Source organism: Lepidochelys kempii, chromosome 2 (genome assembly GCF_965140285.1).
Source record: "Lepidochelys kempii isolate rLepKem1 chromosome 2, rLepKem1.hap1, whole genome shotgun sequence".
NCBI lineage: Eukaryota > Metazoa > Chordata > Testudines > Cheloniidae > Lepidochelys > Lepidochelys kempii.
This window is the reverse complement of record NC_136381.1, coordinates 65578107-65596834: the sequence shown is the minus strand read 5'-3', so window position 1 is coordinate 65596834 and position 18728 is coordinate 65578107. Positions and strand designations below refer to the sequence as shown.

At 37.1% G+C, this 18728-nt stretch overlaps 1 protein-coding gene across 4 annotated transcripts in view; it reads left to right on the top strand.

Moving 5' to 3' along the window:
* The window catches only part of RAB2A (RAB2A, member RAS oncogene family), a 79563-nt gene that overhangs the window by 47938 nt on the left and 12897 nt on the right, over positions 1-18728 (top strand). For all 4 annotated transcript variants that reach the window (XR_012157203.1, XM_073331079.2, XM_073331078.1 and 1 more), the window contains 2 exons: positions 3201-3293; positions 9929-10040. Coding sequence is in view for 3 of the 4 variants with exons in the window: in XM_073331079.2 (XP_073187180.1) it covers positions 3201-3293; positions 9929-10040 (205 nt within the window). In the remaining variant the exon portion in view is untranslated. The remainder of the gene's footprint in view (positions 1-3200; positions 3294-9928; positions 10041-18728) is intronic.

Genomic DNA, 18728 nt, shown 5'->3' with positions numbered 1-18728 from the left:
TTTTTTCCTCAAATACAACACGTATGCACCTGGGATCCTAGGTGGGCTTGTACTTGGGTGGCTAACCTTTGTTGCCATCTGTGTTGCCACAACTTTACGCCTATTTTTAGTGAGCTATCACAATCAAAACTAGCTCAGGTATACCTGCATGTGTTGCAATCATGTCTCCTATGCAGTATATCCTTAGAAGCCCCGCAGGATGTATAATCAAATAATTTCCAATTATGGAATTTACATATGCTGTGTGCTCATTTATTGCAAACCAATGGAGTTTCCAAGTTAGGGAGAGTAAAGTGCTTGTCAGTAGCTTTTCTTTTGCCCATTTCTTTTTTTAACCCAGAAAACTAGGAAATTAGGACTGTCAATCACAGTTAACGCAAGTGATTAACTAAAAACAAATTAACTAGATTAAAAAAATAGTTGTGATTAATCACAGTTTTAATCACACTGTTAATAGAATACCAATTTAAATTTATTATAAAAATTTTTGGATGTTTTACTACATTTTCAAATATATTGATTTTGATTACAACACAGAATACAAAGTGTATGGTGCTTACTTTCTATTATTTTTTTTATTACAAATATTTGCACTGTAAAAAAGATAAACAAAATAAATAGTATTTTTCAGTTCACTTCATACAAGTGCTGTAGTGCAGTCTCTTTATCCTGAAAGCGCAACTTTCAAATTTAGAATGATTTTTTTTTACATAACTGCACTCAAAACCAAAACAGCATAAAACTTTAGAGCCTACAAGTCCATTCAGTCCTATTTCTTGTTCGGCCAATCGCTAAGACAAACAAGTCTTATGGAAGATAATACTGCCCACTTCTTATTTACAAGATCTTATTTACAAGGTCACCTGAAAGTGAGAACAGTCATTCGCATGGCACTGTTATAGCTGGCAGTGCAACGTATTTACATACCAGATATGCTAAACATTCGTACACCCCTTCATGCTTCTACTTGTAGGCTCTAAAGTTTTACACTGCACAACTGTACTTAATTTGTAAGTGCAATTGTGTAAAAACAAATAAATAAATAATTTTACATTTGTAAGTTGCACTTTCACAATAGAGATTGCACTGCAGTACATGAATGAGATGAACTGAAAAATACAATTTTTGTTTATCTTTTTTACAGTGCAAATATTTGTAATAAAAATAATATAAAGTGAGAATTGCACACTTGTATTCTGTGTTGTAATTGATATAAATATATTTGAAAATGTAGAAAAATATCCAAAAATATTTAATAAATTTTAATTGGTATTCTATTGTTTAACAATATGATTAAAGCTTCTATTAATTGCAATTATTTTTTTTAATATTATGACAGCCCTATAGGAAATTCTGCACAAGATCTTTTAAAAGTTGTTGCAGCTGCACGGGTAAACACTAAGAAAATACCAGAGTTCATGCTGAAAGCAGAACTTTACCGCTGCTCTCTGCGTCCATTGTCAAGTCAACCTATACACCTCCCAGTTGCAGTGTAGACATACCCTAAGACACATCGGAGGCTTCTGAAGGGCTTACACCATTAGCCCCTGCTCCTGGCTTGAAAACTGTGTAGGTAGACATGAGGTTCTGAATTCAGGATTAAAGCATTAGTGTTTTCAAAGTGTGCAGCAGACCTCCCTTTGCACCTTACAACGTTTGCCGAATCCTTGCCGTGGTTCATGCATGTTTTCATTACAGTTTTTCATTACATATCTAACTTATTCACATTTACAAGCTAACAAAAAGGTGAAAAGTGCAGTGTATAATTTTTTTTCAAGGATTATAACTACTGAGTTAAAACAAATTTCATCAGAATAGGTAGCAGCTTTCTCAATAAGGGCTATTTCCATTCTAAGTTTCATCTTTTGCAGCCTCAATTGTACATCTGTTCAAAAAGAGTTGTAATTTTTTTGTGATTTTGTTTATAATGGAACAAGCATCTTTGTGCAGAAACTGTTTTTGGGGTGGGTTTTAGTACAAGGAGAGTGAAGACTATGTAAAATTTTTAAAACTTAAACTTCCTAAAATATATATTCTTTTAGGCAGACACTAAACCTGGAAAATTGATCACCAGAAAATGGGGGGTAGAATAGAAATCTTTTATCTTGACTGTAGCAGTTGCTATTGTATCCACTGCATTGGTGTGTTTTGTTTTTAAAGTTTGAATTATTTAGGTAATTTAGAAGAATTCTTTACAATGTGTGGAGCCTTTTATTGATTACTCTTAATGAAAGTTATAGTCATGAAATCTACAGTTATATTGGTGAAAGCATCTTGTTTGAACTTACTTAGTAGCAAACTTGCTGATTTTTAGGTGAAGACAACCACCATTTTGTCCTTGCTTCACTGTTTACTGCTGCTTGTCTGCCTGTTCCTTTCCCCCAGGGGGCTAGCTGTTGTTAGCAGGCATGTTTTAGAGCTCAGTGAGTTCACTGCTTGAGTCATGAGGTGGAGCTTCTGAGGCAGCATGTCTTCTGACTGGCACTCTGAACCTTGCATGCTGACTCTCTCTGCTGATAATGAAACAACAAAAACCCTGGAACGCTGAACTTGAGGTGTCTTTGAACTTGATGAGCTTTCCTTCCCATCACCCACCTCCTTCACCCATCCCTTTACCCCTGACTCCTTTAAGCTGATAACATCCTAGCTATCAGAAAGAAGGAAAGATGCAGTTAAAACCTCCCATACTCCTTGTGGCCAAGAAAAGGAAGAGGGAGGTATGGCAAATAGTGGATCTTGCAGCAAAATGGAGCAGCAGCCTGTGGCATAACTCAAACTGGAAATCTTCATTAAAATTACATGAATAACACAATCAATACATATATATTAGTTTAACAAATCTTCATTTTCTGCATCCTTTTCAATGCATTTCATGCTATTATAAAACTTTATTTTATTTTTCAGACTGCCAAGATGTACTTGCCACGGAATATGGGTGAAATCTTGGCTCCATTGAAGTCAGTGGAAGCTTTGCTATTGACTTCATCGGGGCCAGGATTTCACCCTTTATGTCTTATGTGTCACAGAGTATATTGAGCTTTGATTATGCTTACAGGATATTGGCTTGTGTGTGAACTTAATGTAAGATATTTTATCACTGAAGTAAATTACTAAAGAAAAATCTGTGGGTGATCGCATTTGAGCAAATACTTTTCTTTCTTGAAGCATCACTCTTAATTTTCATTCTTGTTCAAACTCAGGAGAGATACTTTCAATCACTTGACAACCTGGTTAGAAGATGCTCGCCAGCATTCCAATTCCAACATGGTCATTATGCTTATTGGAAATAAAAGGTAAAAATAAACCTTTATGAAATAGAAGCTAATGAGTTTTCAGGTAATAAAGCTTTATGACCTGCTTGTTTAGGTAATAGTTCTCCTCTGATATTTGTGGTTCTTTGTAATCAATGTAGTAATTTTAGATCATTTTTAATCTTTAATGAACATAAAGATTTTTCAGTGCACAAAAAAACCCAACCCTTTTTTAAATAGTCTGGATGTAATAACCTCATACGTGGATGAGCTATATGCACTCCTGCTCTGGCTAGATCATTCAGAAGTCATTTTAATTTAAAAAGACAAAATCCAGTAATTTGTTTAGGTTTAGTTTTTGATGCTGTTTATTAATCTTCTAAGATTATATGCATCTCTTTCTGTTTCTAATACTACTGGAAATGCAAATTTTTGCATGTTTATGCCAGAGTGGTTACAGTTTTTCCCTAAATTTGACAAAAATCTGTGCCTTTTCCTGAAAGAATGGTGAGGAGGGGGAGAAGAAGCATTTTTATATATAAAACTCAAAACTCATACTATGTGATTCACTTCATAAGCACATTTCTTCTGAAAAAATTAAAAAGACACACACACTGTCCAAAATGAAAAGTGTGTTCACTAAGTGAAACTAAAGTAGATCTGGTTACATTTTTAAAAAGCTTGTACATCTCTATAAACTAGTTGGAAAAATAAAAAATGTTTGCAACAAACTGACAGTAACTGATTATCTAGACCTATTTTTTTTGTGTCTGGCCTTAGATACCGATATACTTTTTATCCTACTTACTTGCATTTTCAACACCTAGCCTATTAATTTTCAGCAAAAGCAATCCAAATGTACTAAAAATGCTCTCTTGATTCTGAAACGGTTGAACATAACTTAGGAACTTAGGTCTTTAGAACAATGACAATTATTAAATCAACTCTCATCTTGAGTTTTCTACCATTTTGATTCAGCAAACTGACAAAACATATTAGCAAACAGATTTTTTGGTAAAAATCTGGAACTTCAATTTCAAATACTAAAGGAGAAGGTAGAATTTCAGGATTTAAGTGATCTGTCAGCTATATTATAGTTGCCTTTTCCTGGTCTGAGCTCAAGCTATCTCCATGCCTGAGCAATTCTACAAAGGTGTCAGTTGTAATGGTGATTTTTGTAATGTGGATACCTGTCCACTCAATTGAACTGACTACCAGCTCATTTCACAATCTGGCTCATTCATCTAATATTTTTCCATGAAATCTTATTTCCCTGTAAAGTTAACTTTTAACATGCTCTGAAGTCAAGTAATTGTGAAAGCTGCCTAAAAATTTCATAATGCATATAATTTGGAAAAGGACTGTATGGCTAACTGACAATTTTCCATTAGCCAGTGAAATGGATTGAGTAGTCAAACTGGCAAATGCTAACATTACTGAATGAAATGTACAAACTACACCTGTTTTACTTAAATGAGTGGTCACACATTCTTCCGGTCATGTGAGCTAAAATATGGCCGTGGGGGAAACAGCATATCTTGTGGCAAATTAGATCTGTATTGTGTGTATTTGAGATATAAATACCACATCAGTTTGCATAATACATTTTCTCTTTGTCCAGCCGTGTTAGAAGAAAGACAAGAGATGATAAATGTGGTAGGCTGCAATTTCATTCACTTAAAATATCTGGGAGTACCTGGCAATAAACGGTACAGTGCAGGTCATCATCATTTTCTTAATAATTTCCACGTAATACCCAACATTGTCCCAGCCATCCCATTGCTGGGACCCTTCTTCTGTCACCTCATATAAGATGAAATGGAGGCTATAAAAGATCAGCTCCCTGCTGTTCAAGTCATAGGAGCCCTAAAACCCCTTTCTCAGGTCCCGTAAGGGATGCTTTCCATCAAATCCTTTTTCCAGTCCATTTTATCAGATAGCCATATCCCTTGCATACCAAAGACCTGCACTAGACATCTGCCATGAGTTTTATGTACTGTGTTGCAAAATATTATGCCATGAATCCCGTGCTTTACCTCACTGGGTCCCAGACCTGCTGATGGGGAAGGCGAAGGAGAACATCCTGTCCCAGCCAGTCCGGCAGTGAGGAAAAAATTCCTTCCCAGCCCCCAAAGAAAAGGGTCAATATTGCAATCCCCACAGCTGGTCATGAGAAAAACACCTGGTCCTTTTGCATAGTTGTGGATGGGTGCTACCAGTTCAATCCTGGTAAAAAGTGCTTCTTTGGAGCTGCCTGGGGTATAAATAACCCCCATCTCATCAGCAGGAAAACCAGTGACCTGACCCTGACCTGGCCTCAGCTGCTTCCTGCCCATCCATGTAAACTTTCTGCCTCCTTCCCACCCATTGTAGGGAGATCCCTTAAAGGGGCAGCATCCCTTTTCCACCGACCAGCAAGATAAAGACCTCCTGCATGAAGGCTACCATGAGCATGTTTTCCCAAGCTGCTAGGGGACTCATCTGTTTCTCTTCTGCTAAGATATACTGCATATTTTGAATGTATTATTTTGCAGTTATGCTGATATGTTTACTATAACACACAACTAGGAGTGTGATGATCTGTTAGTTTGCGTGCCACAATAATTAATATCACACTTAGAACTCCTATTGCTTAAACATAATCTGTTAATGTACAGAAATCTCATAACTTTGTTACTTTACAATGTGGTGAGATTTTTTTAAATGCCTTTAGAAAGCTACAATCCTGAAGCAAAAGGAGCAGTAATCTCCAAGAAACAACCTTTCTAATTTTTCTTTAGATTTCACTACGCTTTAAAGGAAAAAATACACCCAGCTAAAATGTATATACTACAGCAGTAGTTTTGTTTTATTGAATTCTGGTAATGGGGAAGATTACTTAAGATATGTAAGTGTCCCTAACACCACAATCCAAGATATTGCTTAAATTGATGTTTCATTGTAAACATTTGATAAAGTATGTGCAAATAATATAGTCAGAATAAGACTGTACAGTGCAAACTGCATTGTTACATCTGCACAATAACAAAGCACCAAAACAATACAGTTCCTATCACTTAATCCTTTCAAAAGAAGAAATAATGGCAAACCATTATAGCTATACTATTCTGACAAGACCAAATACTTTAAATTACTGGAATGGGTGGGTAGGGATAGGATTGCAACCTGGGGTACCAGAAGATACAGATAAGACTTTACCTCCTGCCCCCCCTCAAAAAAAAAAAAAAAAGTTGAGAAATAGTGGGTTTGGACTGGATTCACCCCTCAGCTTACTCCAATTTTAAACTGGTGCAACTGCATTGAAATCAATGGAGTTGTTGTAGTAGTTTAAAACTGGCATAACGCTGTCATGGGTTAATCTTATAGTGGCTGAGACTTAATACCCAGCATTTCTTTTCTTTACCCCTTTCTCCTCCCCACTCCTCAGATTTTAGGAAATGTTCCTTTACTTTAGCTCTTCAAAAAAGTGAATAAGTAGAATTTTGGGGAATAACTCTGACATCTCCTTAGGAAGATTAAGTTGGAAACAAAGAAGCCTTAACTCATTAAGTTAAGAAAACGAAGTACAGGAGAATTTTCAGTTTTTATAATTATTTTTATAATGATGCACACGCAGGGGTGCGTGCGTGTGGGTGGGTGTGTAATATCAAGGCAGCAACCTGTTCTGTCAGATATTTGCATGAATATTTGAAATGGTTACTTAAATTTAGAGCTTTGTTCTGCATTTGTGTTTTAACACATTAATTGTAAGGACATTTTAAAATAGCCTACAAATTCTAGACCACTTTTGAAACTTGCAGATCTCAACTGACTGACAGACACACTGCATATGCATATTAGCTCAAGCCTCAAAGTCATTATCAGGGCAGGTCTTCCAGAACAAACACCCTGCTAACTTGCCCCAAACTTTGAGTCAAATGTTTAATATGATGAAAATTTTTTTCTTAAGTCATATTCATTACACTAGTTTCAGAGTAGCAGCCGTGTTAGTCTGTATTCACAAAAAGAAAAGGAGGACTTGTGGCACCTTAGAGACTAACCAATTTATTTGAGCATAACCTTTCGTGAGCTACAGCTCACTTCATCGGATGCATTCAGTGGAAAATACAGAGAGGAGATTTATATACACACAGAACATGAAAAAATGGGTGTTATCGTACACACTGTAAGGAGAGTGATCACTTAAGATGAGCTATTACCGGGGGCGGGGGGAGAAAACCTTTTGTAGTGATAATCAAGGTGGGCCATTTCCAGCAGTTAATAAGAACGTCTGAGGAACAGTGGGCGGGGGAATAAACATGGGGAAATAGTTTTACTTTGTGTAATGACTCATCCACTTCAGTCTCTATTCAGGCCTGAGTTAATTGTATCCAGTTTGCAAATTAATTCCAATTCAGCAGTCTCTCATTGGAGTCTGGTTTTGAAGTCTTTTTGTTGTAATATTGCGACTTTCAGCCCCCAACTAAAACCTCTCCAACACATCATCAAGGATCTACAACCTATCCTGAAGGTTGACCCATCACTCTCACAAATCTTGGGAGACAGGCCAGTCCTTGCCTACAGACAGCTCCCCAACCTGAAGCAAATACTCACCAACAGCCACACACCGCACCACAGAACCACTAACCCAAGAACCTATCCTTGCAACAAAGCCCGTTGCCAACTGTGTCCACATAGCTATTCAGGGGACACCATCATAGGGCCTAATCACATCAGCCACACTATCAGAGACTCGTTCACCTACACATCTACCAATGTGATATATGCCATCATGTGCCAGCAGTGCCCGTCTGCCATGTACATTGGTCAAACTGGACAGTCTCTGCGTAAAAGAATAAATGGACACAAATCAGATGTCAAGAATTATAACATTCGTAAACCAGTCGGAGATCACTTCAATCTCTCTGGTCACTCGATCTCTGACCTAAAAGTCGCAATATTACAACAAAAAGACTTCAAAAACAGACTCCAAAGAGAGACTGCGGAATTGGAATTAATTTGCAAACTGGATACAATTAACTCAGGTTTGAATAGAGACTGGGAGTGGATGAGTCATTATACAAAGTAAAACTATTTCCCCATGTTAATTCCCCCGCCCACTGTTCCTCAGACGTTCTTGTTAACTGCTGGAAATGGCCCACCTTGATTATCACTACAAAAGGTTCTCTTCCCCCCCCCCCCCCCCCCCGCTCTCCTGCTGGTAGTAGCTCATCTTAAGTGATCACTCTCCTTACGGTGTGTACAATAACACCCATTTTTTCATGTTGTGTGTATATAAATCTCCTCACTGTATTTTCCACTGAATGCATCCGATGAAGTGAGCTGTAGCTCACGAAAGCTTATGCTCAAATAAATTGGTTATTCATTACACAGTATCTCTTAATATCTTTTATAAATGCAGCTATAGTCATAGTATATATACTAAGCCAAAGTATACAGTCAAAATTGTTATATTCACACAAGACCATCAAAATACCAGATACCTGTCTTATGATGCAAAATTGAAGTGCAGTTGCTGTGATTAAAAAGTAAACATGTAAATAAAATATTATACAGATACTTCACTCTGGTATACATTGTGTTCATGAGAACTGTCATTATAAAGTCAATATGGCACTAATATCTGTGGCTGACCACTACAAGATCTTATCTTTTTAAATGTTTGTTCAGTTTACAGTTAGCTATTTTACTTGGAACGCTGTTTGCAAATACATATTTTGCATGCACAGTTTAGGTACAACTTTTTGAAAGTGTAATCCCTCCTGTCCAAAATGAAGGTAAGCAGAATGGACAGGAAATAAATATATCACTCTGCACATGTAACAAAATCCGAGTTAAGAATGAAATAGCCCCAGCTATTACAATTACCTTATGTAACTCACAAAATATGATGTCATTTTTTTAGTTGTCCAATCCAAATACACTATTTCCTAACCTACAATAATAAATTTTCACCTAAACTTCTGAGGAAGTCGAAAACGAGTAGTTTTGTATATCAATCACTCAAGCTCACCTGTCTGTTGTAAAGGAGTCTTTATGGGTATGCAACTTCAAGACCAACAATTAGATTTTGTAAGAAACAAGGTTTAGGGCAACATAGAATCATTTAGAAATGTTTCTCTTTATGATTTGTAATAATTTTTTGTCTGAATATAAGCTTTCTTTTGTTTCATTTGCAAACCCCACATGGCAATGTTGTGTTACTGCATGTGAACCAGAAAATGAAGATGACTGGTCCCTTTTTATTTCACAAAAAGTCTCTTATTTGTATAAATACATGCTTTTTACCAGTTTAAATTTCTGGAGGGTGGATCAATTGATGATGCTACATTTGAGAGGAGAGATACTTGCCTCTAACAATAGTTCTCTGAAGTTAGTGTCTATGCATGCATGCTCCCCTATATTTTCCTTCTGGAAGTTGGTTTATTACGGTTCATGCTATGGTTAAAGTCTGGGTCAAAAATAACTTATTACTTCAAACAGATGTGGTATGACTATCCCTTATGGTACCACTACTGCATATCTTATTTGAGGTAAAGATCTAACTGATAGATATGAATAGTTCCCTTGATGGGAAGCACATGAAAGCCATGTGAGGTACGTCTCTAAAGAAACTGCTTCTGGAGTCTTTTTACTTGTCCAGGTAAGTAACTCTGTCTCTTCTTTGGTCATCTTAGTGACTTAGAGTCTAGAAGAGAAGTGAAAAAAGAAGAAGGTGAAGCATTTGCACGAGAGCATGGACTTATTTTTATGGAGACATCTGCCAAAACTGCTTCTAATGTCGAGGAGGTAACTGCTCTTATAATTGTTCTTGATAACCTTTTAATTAAACAGTTGGTTTTAAGCTTTTAATCTTTTAACATATTTTCCCACTCCTTTATCCTGAAATTTTTTGGAATCTCATTTTACTCTCCCTTTTAGAAATATGACTTGAACCCTACTCTTCATTTTTCTATTTTGTTTTTTTTAATATTCTGAGACAAAGTTCAGTAAAATGTAGTGGACACATCAGACTGAGTAAATTGCTGAGATTGCAGTGTTTAACTTTCCTGCTATGCTACCTTTCTACAAGAATTGACAGATATTTATCAGTTTAAGAAAGCTAAGATGTACATTTACAGCATTTCAAATATAGTGTCAAAATACTGAGTGTCGTAAACCTAGTTTGCCATATGCCTCTTTCTCGAGTTTTTGTTAGCAAAAAATCATTGGTCACCCGATGAAATTAATAAGCAGCAGGTTTAATACAAACCAGAGGAAGTACTTTTTCACACAACTCTCAGCTAATCCGTGGAACTCATTGCCATGGGATTTAGTGATGGCCCAGAGTATAATTGGGTTAAAAAAAGAACTGGATAAGTTCATGGATCCATCAATGGCTAGTAGCCAAGATGGTCAGTGATGACCCTAAACCTCTGATTACCAGAATCTGGGAGTGGAAGCTGGGAATGGATCACTCTATACTTGTCCTGATCAGTATGTTCCCCCTGAAGTTCTGATATAGGCCGTTGTTGGAGACAGGATACTGGGCAAGATGGACGATGCTCAGACTCTTCTGTTCTAGTATGTATTTCTGACTGTTAAGTCTGATTTTGGCACTTTTCATACTGTGTTCACTTTTGATAGTGGATTTGTTGCCCATTAGCTGTCAGATATCAAAAGGAAAAACAAGGTAAAACTACTTCTCGTAAAAGGAAGCTGGAAATAGAATTACAGCCTTCTTACTCCCAGTTGAGGCATAGGGCTTTCATGTGCTGCAATCAGAAGTAGTCCAATTCTGTCTAGGGAAGTTGAATACAAGCTTCCTGAGCTATGTAAGATATAAATTCTCTCTGCCTGCTGGAGGGATCCATACTTTGTATGAGTCAAGCTCACATCTAGAGTCACTGAACAGGCTCCTACTTATATTTTCCCAGACTGGTCAATGTTTCATGTGGTCTAAAGCAGTATTGCTCAAGCTATCTGATGTGGGGTACCGGCAATTTTTTTTCCCAATGTGCGCACAGACCGGCAGCCGATGGCTTGCGGACCGGCACCAGTCCGCGGACCACCACTTTGAGTATTACTGGTCTAAGGCACATGTATTCACCAAAATAAACTTTAAATTTACTGAAACTTTCACAATGGTGCAAATTCAGTGCCTGTGAAATTTCAGGTGACTTGGTTTCACAGTGGCAAAATTGGGTATGAGGGTGAGTGTTAAATGAGGGTTATAAGTGAAGACTTGCTCAGCTTTAACTAAGCCGACATATCTTCATAATATGCTGGTATAGAGTATGTGCATCCCAAGATAAGCAAATTTTGTAATGTATTTACCTCATCAGTGGCAAGAATTTCTAAAAATGGGGAGGCATTAGAAGAATGTGGGGGAAGTAGTGTGACACTGATATTCTTCTCCATCCCCACGTAATCCCTCAGAAGAATTTTGGGGCAGTGAGCCTGATGATAACCATCCAGGAAATCCAATTTCAGTTGCTAGTAACATAATGGAAGAAATATTGAGATCAATAAGCCTCTAGGGGATAATGGTACCATGAACAATAAACAGCATGCATTCATAAAATAGACATCATCTCACTTTTTTGAACAGAATTAGGCTATTGATGGTCCCTAGTGAATTTAGTAGGACTGTCAATTAATTGCAGTTAACTCATGCGATTAATTAAAAAAAATTAATCATGATTAATCGCAGTTTTAATCGCACTGTTAAACAATAGAATACCAATTGAAATTTATTAAAGATTTTGGATGTTTTTCTACATTTTGATATATATTGTATTCTGTGTTGTAATTGAAATCAAGGTGTACATTATTTTTTATTACAAATATTTGCACTGTAAAAATGATAAAAGAAATAGTATTTTTCAGTTCACCTTATACAAGTACTGTAATGCAATCTCTTTGTCTTGAAAGTGCAACTTACAAATGTAGATTTTCTTTTTTGTTACATAACTGCACTCAAAACCAAAACAATGTAAAACTTCAGAGCCTACAAGTCCACTCAGTCCTTCTCCTTGTTCAACCAGTCGCTAAGACAGAAAAGTTTTGTTTCCATTTACAGAAGGTAATGCTGCCCGCTTCTTATTTACAATGTCACCAGAAAGTGAGAACAGGCATTTGCATGGCACTTTTGTAGCCGGCATTGCAAGGTATTTACATGCCAGATATGCTAAACATTTGTATGCCCCATCATGCTTCGGCCACCATTCCAGAGGACATGCTTCCATGCTGATGACGCTTGTTAAAAAAAATGTGCTAATTAAATTTGTGACACAATTCTCTCCCAAAGAGTTCAATATCCCCTGCTCTGTTTTACCTGCATTCTGCCATATATTTCATGTTATAGCAGTCTCGGATGATGACCCAGCACATGTTCATTTTAAGAACACTTTCGCTACAGGTTTGATAAAATGTAAAGAAGGTACCAGTGTGAGATTTCTAAAGATAGCTACAGCACTTGACCCAAGGTTTAAGAATCTGAAGTGCCTTCCAAAATCTGAGCGGGACGAGGTGTGGAGCACGCTTTCAGAAATCACTGAAGAGCAACACTCCGATGCCGAAACTACAGAACCCAAACCACCAAAAAGAAAATCAACCTTCTGCTGGTGGCATCTGACTCAGATGATGAAAATGAACATGTCAGTCCACACTGCTTTGGATTGTTATTGCACAGAACCCATCATCAGCATGGACGCGTGTCCCCTGGAATGGTAGTTGAATCATGAAGGGACATATGAATCTGGCATCAAAATATCTTGTGACGCTGGCTACAACTGTACCATGTGAACGCCTGTTCTCACTTTCAGGTGACATTATAAACAAGAAGTGGGCAACGTTATCTCCTGAAATGTAAACAAACTTGTTTGTCTGAGCGATTGGCTGAACAAGAAGTAGGACTGAGTGGACTTGTAGGCTGTAAAGTTTTACATTGTTTTATTTTTGAATGCAGGTTTTTTTTGTACATAATTCTACATTTGTAAGTTCAACTTTCATGATAGAGATTGTATTACAGGACTTGTATGAGGTGAAATGAAAAATACTATTTCTTTTGTTTTTTGTAGCATAAATATTTGTAATCAAAAATAAATATAAAGTGAGTACTGTACACTTTGTGTTATGTGTTGTGATTGAAATCAATATATTTGAAAATGTAGAAAACATCCAAAAATATTTAAATAAATGGTATTCTGTTATTGGTTAACAGTGAGATTAATCATGATTAATTTTTTTAATTGCTTGACAGCCCTAGTTATAATAGGAAAGCTTTATGAAATAGGAAGGCTTTGCAGAGTTTTCTAAAAGAGGTAAAGAGCACTTTTTAATTATCTTTTCAGGCAGTACTAAGTTAAGAGGTGGCATGAACAGGAAATAATCAAAGGGATCTAGAGAAGTTAAAACTGTAAGCAGGAAATAACGAGCTTTGGCTTATAACACACGAGATAATGGGTATGGGAAAAATGAGGGAAATACTTAAGAAAGCATGATGCTAAAAGAAGCCTAGGTGAGATGGTGAACACAAGTAAAATTTGATTTTACGTTGAGGGATGGGCAGGCAGTGCTGTTTTGAGCTGCACAGGCAAAAGGTGTCACATTGTGAAGAAGTGAGGTGAATAATGGCTTTCCATAAAACATTGTTGAGGCTGCACTTACCTGCATTCAATTCTGGATACCAGTCAGTAACAAAAAGATGTCAAGAAATTGGAGGGTGTCCAAAAAGAGGTTATTTCTGGCCTGGAGGGATTAATTTATGAGGAAGGAATTATAAAGAACTAGAGGGACATGGTCTTGCTAGCCCTCTTTACTCAAAGCTCCCATTGACTTCAGTTGACTTCACAACCGAAAGGTGGTGAAATGATAGTTTACGTGTATTTGAAGATAATCCAACTAGAATTAATGAGATGAAACAAAGCAAAAGTCATGTGGGTCAGATATCAGGAATGTTTATCTTAATGGTGACTTACAGATTATTTTTCCAAAGGGAATAGTGGAAAGAAACATCATTGCTTGAAAAATAAATTTGGACTATAAAATGCCTTAGTATATGTACTGTTTGGAACAGTTCTGCATTGACAGGGAGATGGATGTGATGACCTAACAGATTTTCCATATTTAACTTCTTTAAGTGTCTGGATTGTTACACATCGAATATTTCCAAATTAACTCTCATCAAATAAGCATCAAAACACATTTATACTACTTTCTACTTTTTGTCTATCAGAGACATTGTCAAAATGACTATTGAACCAAGATACGTTTTTACTTAATTAACCATAACTATGCCAAGAGCTATCATAGCCCCTACAGAGGTGGTTCACTATCTTTTCCATGTAGGTGGTCCCCTGCCTTCTGTCCCTTCCCATTTAGCAATATGGAAAGAACAGGGTGGTTGTAACCTCCAGGTTGGGAACCCTGATCTTAGTGCTATAAGTATCCAAAAAAAACCCACAAGCCATGTATTTATGTAGCTAATAGGTATATGAATTATGCAATTTAAGAAATATTTAAAGCAGCATAAGCACCTGCCAGCCCACTAGACCCTTTTTTGTATCCCAGTTTGTGGAGGCTTTTTGCATTTTAAACTTACATCATATATTTTACAGACCGTAGCTCAATTTAAAAGACAAAAAGCAGTTAAAAACTGAGGGCACAAAAAGTGTCCTAGGAAGCTGGCAAGAGGGATTGGGAGATGCTTATGCTATTTTATAATAGCAGATATTTACATAGGTATGGAAATGCACAGTTAGTCCACTATACTAATGCACTAGTTGTCCTTTGTCTAGTTATAGAGCCGGGGAGTTTTCTGTTTTTCCTTTTTGAAAAAGAAAGAAAGATGCACTAATGCCACATTAAGGTCATACAGTTGGGTGTTAAATTGTATTGTGAATCCTTAACTTTTCCTCCCTTATACATGCATTACAACTGGATCTTTCAATTCTTGATCACATTATCTTAGATATGTATTGTGATCTTTGTGTGTGAACATGTATATAATGCACATGTACAAAGGGGTAAAATTTAACTTCAACCTATATATTTCTTGAATGTGCACTGTACAGCCATAATCTTGAATTAGCATGGCATTACGCATTTAATAGGTGACAAAAACATTTTGGATAAAGGGAGCACCAGGTTGAGTTGTTGGTGTTGGCTGTAAGCAGTAATAGTCTCATTTTAATGGGAAGCAGCATGGTCCATTAGATTAGGAATCAGGAGACTTTGATTATATCTCCTGGTCTGCTACTGACCTGCTGTGTGATCTTGAGCAAGTTGCTTCACCTCTCTGTGTTTCAGTTTCTTCATATGTAAAATGGAGATAATGCTTTACCCTGCTTTGAAACTTTTTGAGAGTTATAGGTAAAAAGTGTTTTATAAGAACTAAATATCCTCTCCTTTTAAAAGGTAAAGTAACAAATTCCTCTTAGCACCTAATGGAGAGAGAAATGTTAGGGTAGATTAGTTCTGAACATACTGAGTCTCTCACACCAACTGGACCTTGAACTTTCAAGAGACTGGGTTTCTGCTCCCAAGAGAATCATTGGTTAGTGCACTGGGCAATCCCAAGTAATGATGAACAGTACGTTCTGTCTCATGCCCCTGTCTCCATGTTACCATGATCAGGTGGTGAGGAAGAAGAGGGACAAAGTTAGCAGAGCCCAAGAAGGGATAGAGCTTTACAGCAGTTATTGACCTATTGAATGGTGGGTTAGTATCTGCAAATGAGGGATCAGCAGATGATTCACTGGGAGACAAATAGCAGGGCCGTGAGGGAGAAATGGATAGTTCAGTAGCCTAGTAACACATACAAAATCTAGGTTGTTAGTTTGAACACAACCTAATTCATTAATATCCCAAAGTTGCTACTATCTTACTACTGCACGGTGGCTACTGTGAAATAAATTAATGGTCAGTACTTCCTATTAGGGTCATCACATGAATTGCATTCGCCACCTTTTGGTAGAGTACACTTGTGGAGAGTGCAGGGAGAGAGGTTGCAGTCATGAGGTTATGGTCATGAGGACTGAACTGTCTTTCCACTCTGGTGAAATATATTGGGACAGAGTTGATGCACATTGACAGGGTAGAATAGGGAAGTTTATTGAAGAGTTGTCTATGCTGGCCATATTTTATGGGTACTTGTGGCTCCAGAGCGGCTGCTTCAACTGTCTTCACAAGTACTAAATTCATATTTAAAAAATTATGGAGATGTCAGATTCTAGGTTCCATTATTTTATGGGACAATAAAGGGACTGTTCATCCTAAGGTAGTACCCTTCTTCCTCCTTCCCTCCCCCCTAGTTAAATATGAGTGAGTTACTGCTGATGGACAAGATGAGAATAACATTTGATATTGTTAGATGGAATATATTCCTCCTAGAGTAGGTAGGGGAGTTGGAGATAAACTATGAGGAACCCGGTGTCCAGTGGGAATAGAATTTAATGGCAAAGTGATTTGTCAATATGGATATTGAAGTCTCCCAAGGTAAAGGATTGTCTCTCTCTTGAGGGTGTTAAGAAGTTAATATTAAGGAGTTGTTTAAGGGAAAGGGATAGACCTTGAGTTCTAGCTTTTCAGAAATGGTTTTGAATCAGTAACGTCTTATTAGTGGATTAGTTGTGTAGGATTAAGTCTCATGGTATGTCTACACGGTAGGCTTAGCCTGCGCTCCTTCCTGTATTTGCCCAAACCTTCCTTCTGTCTACACACACAACTTTCAGGTATGTGCTCATTTGTGTTTTGAACCCATGCTTGCTTTCATGGCTGGGGGTATGGTTAAAGCCTAAACTGCGCTTTAGCATTGGCCAGCACATGCCCACTTTGCAGTGAGATGCAGGCAAATGCCAGTCCTCCACTGCCCTTCACACCGTTTCCCCTCCCCCAAGGGCACAGGCAAGTTCTCCTGCAGCTGACAGTTGACTGGAAAGAATTCTAGACTATCTCAACACACAAAACCATTGCATATGCCCCAGACACACACAACCAAGTGTAGAAACAGTAAGGACACAGAAACATGGAGAGGACTTTGCTGTGGGAATGCTCATACTAAGGCTGGGCTAACCCAGGTACTCAGATGTTGGCACCAATCACCTGGGTAATTATCAGATTGATAGTGGAGAACTGACTAGTCACATGGTGCTGGTTCTTGTTTCCAGCTCTTAAATTGCACTAAAGGAAGCTAAAAAAAACTTACTCTTTTCTAATATTAATTATCCATGTAAGTAATTAGTGTAGCTTCCACAAGGATAATATCTGATAACAAATGGGATGGAAGGTGGCCCTAGAAACTCTCCATTAAGAAGTGATGCATATTATTTAAAAAGAGGGGGAAATTGACAAACTCTGAACAAAACTGAACTGTTCTCAGAGACCAACCTTTCTCCAAAGTAAACTTATTTTTTAAAAGCACACTATATTGCACTTCTGCCAGTTAAGTTTGCTTGGTTGGGTGATAGGATATGTCTTTTAAACTTTAATCAGAGAGTAATAAACAGCTATTAAACATCTTGATTTGGCTAGCAGAGATTCTAGTTTATATAACTTGCAGAACGCCATGCTAACATTAGGGGTCTTAAACCTCATAAGTAGGCATATTAAATTCACTTTTTAAAGAATAGGGGACACTTAAGATTTGTAGTGACAATGCTTAGATGCATGTTCACTGACAAGTTATCTCTGTTTCTAATATGAAGATATATTTAGCTTCACTTCTGCTTCCAAGCACACCCTTTAGTTTGTTTTAGAATTAATGTATGACAGTCTGTGCTCAATTGCATCTTATTATTTAATGGTGGAAAATAAGAATGAACATTTAATTCCAGGAATTGGCTGAATAGAGATGAATATCATATCTGACATTTATTTCTGGCTAACTAAAATTCCAACTTATTTTTAAATTTTCTTGATTATTTATCCTCAAATTGTTATAGCACATTACCTATAAATTTTTTGACAGTATTTCAGATTGTTGACCCGGTCAGCTGAAAATTTGAATTAACAATTGATAACTTTAATGTGGCCACCAGATGGCAGCATGTTACATGAACAGAAAACAGTTTGATGTTTTTTAGTTTTAAGCAAAGGAAGAGTTTGTTTCCTTTTATTGCTGTATTTGTTTAATTTTTCCACTACTTTTGTGTTCATGAAGCTTCAAAAATCAGCAGTGATTGATTCATTTATTTATAGGCTTTTCTGTAGCTCTCATCTTAGCATCTGAGACCCTCACAAACACTATGCAGGATTTAGCCTTGCCATCAACTTCTAGGGTAGAGAGGTGATGTTATCTCCACTTTACAAATTGGAAAAGCAAGCCACTCTTTTAAGTGACCTGACCAATGTGTGTCTCAGCCTGCAGCAAAGTTAGGAATAAAATCCAGATTTCCTGAGTCCCAGTCTACTGCCTTAACCTCAAGATATCTCAAGGAATCGATTCTTCTTTATTTGTGGACTCGTGAAGTATTAAGACAGCTGCATGCAAGCGAT